The sequence below is a fragment of the Malurus melanocephalus genome, unplaced genomic scaffold (genome assembly GCF_030028575.1).
Source record: "Malurus melanocephalus ecotype Western Australia unplaced genomic scaffold, MMel_1.1 scaffold_808, whole genome shotgun sequence".
In the NCBI taxonomy this organism is placed as follows: domain Eukaryota; kingdom Metazoa; phylum Chordata; class Aves; order Passeriformes; family Maluridae; genus Malurus; species Malurus melanocephalus.
Window position 1 is genome coordinate 67,106 of NW_026624040.1, and position 768 is coordinate 67,873.

Below are 768 nucleotides of genomic sequence, written 5' to 3' on the forward strand. Positions count from 1 at the left end.
CAGCGTGTCCTTGAAAAAATGATGCTGCTGGCCAATTTCTGATCTGGGATTCTGGGATTCTGGGATTCTGACATTCTGACACAGGAACCCAGACATGGTGGGGATGTTTTGGGTGTCACATCAGAGCTGAGTTTGTGCAGTGATTCCCTGTCCCATGTCCCACAGGTACAGACTGATCGGACATTCTGAGCTTCAGTGTGTGCTCAGAAACGGAGCTCTTACWTGGGACAGAGATATTCCCATCTGTGACGGTAAGCAGAGCTCCTAATTATCAATTWTCTATTCTTTAATTACCTGGGCTGTGACTGGGGCTGGGTGAAGAAGTTGTTGCGTTGCTCTGCTCAAGGATTTTGGCGTCTCAGTGCATGGTGGAGCCTGGAAAAACATTTTAAATTTGTGTTTCCTTCCTGCAGAAGTGTCCATTCACTCTCTGAGYCTGGGATACCCCAAACCCCTTCTGCATCTCCTGTTTCTGCTTTTTTCATGCCAGATCTTTGGTTTGAAATGAATAAATTTTTTTTTTTTTGACCATCCCTGCTCTTCCACAGCGATTTCCTGCGCCCCACCTCCGGACATTGAGAACGGGCAGCGCACTGGGATGGACAAGGAGGGTTTTGTGTTTGGGGATTCTGTCACCTACCGGTGCCACAGCGCCGAGAGGGGACACAGACCTTTCTCCCTGGTGGGAGAGGCCTCGATTTTCTGCACAAGCAGGGATGGTCTGAACGGAGTGTGGAGCAGCCCAGCCCCGGAATGCAAAGGTGAGCT

General features: G+C 49.9%; 1 protein-coding gene across 1 annotated transcript in view; it reads left to right on the forward strand.

Moving 5' to 3' along the window:
- Positions 1 to 768, forward strand: part of LOC130585008 (complement component receptor 1-like protein) — a 23,805-nt gene that overhangs the window by 3,988 nt on the left and 19,049 nt on the right. Inside the window, exons 4-5 of the mRNA XM_057385307.1 lie at positions 132 to 251; positions 549 to 761. Of these exons, the coding sequence (XP_057241290.1) occupies positions 132 to 251; positions 549 to 761 (333 nt within the window). The remainder of the gene's footprint in view (positions 1 to 131; positions 252 to 548; positions 762 to 768) is intronic.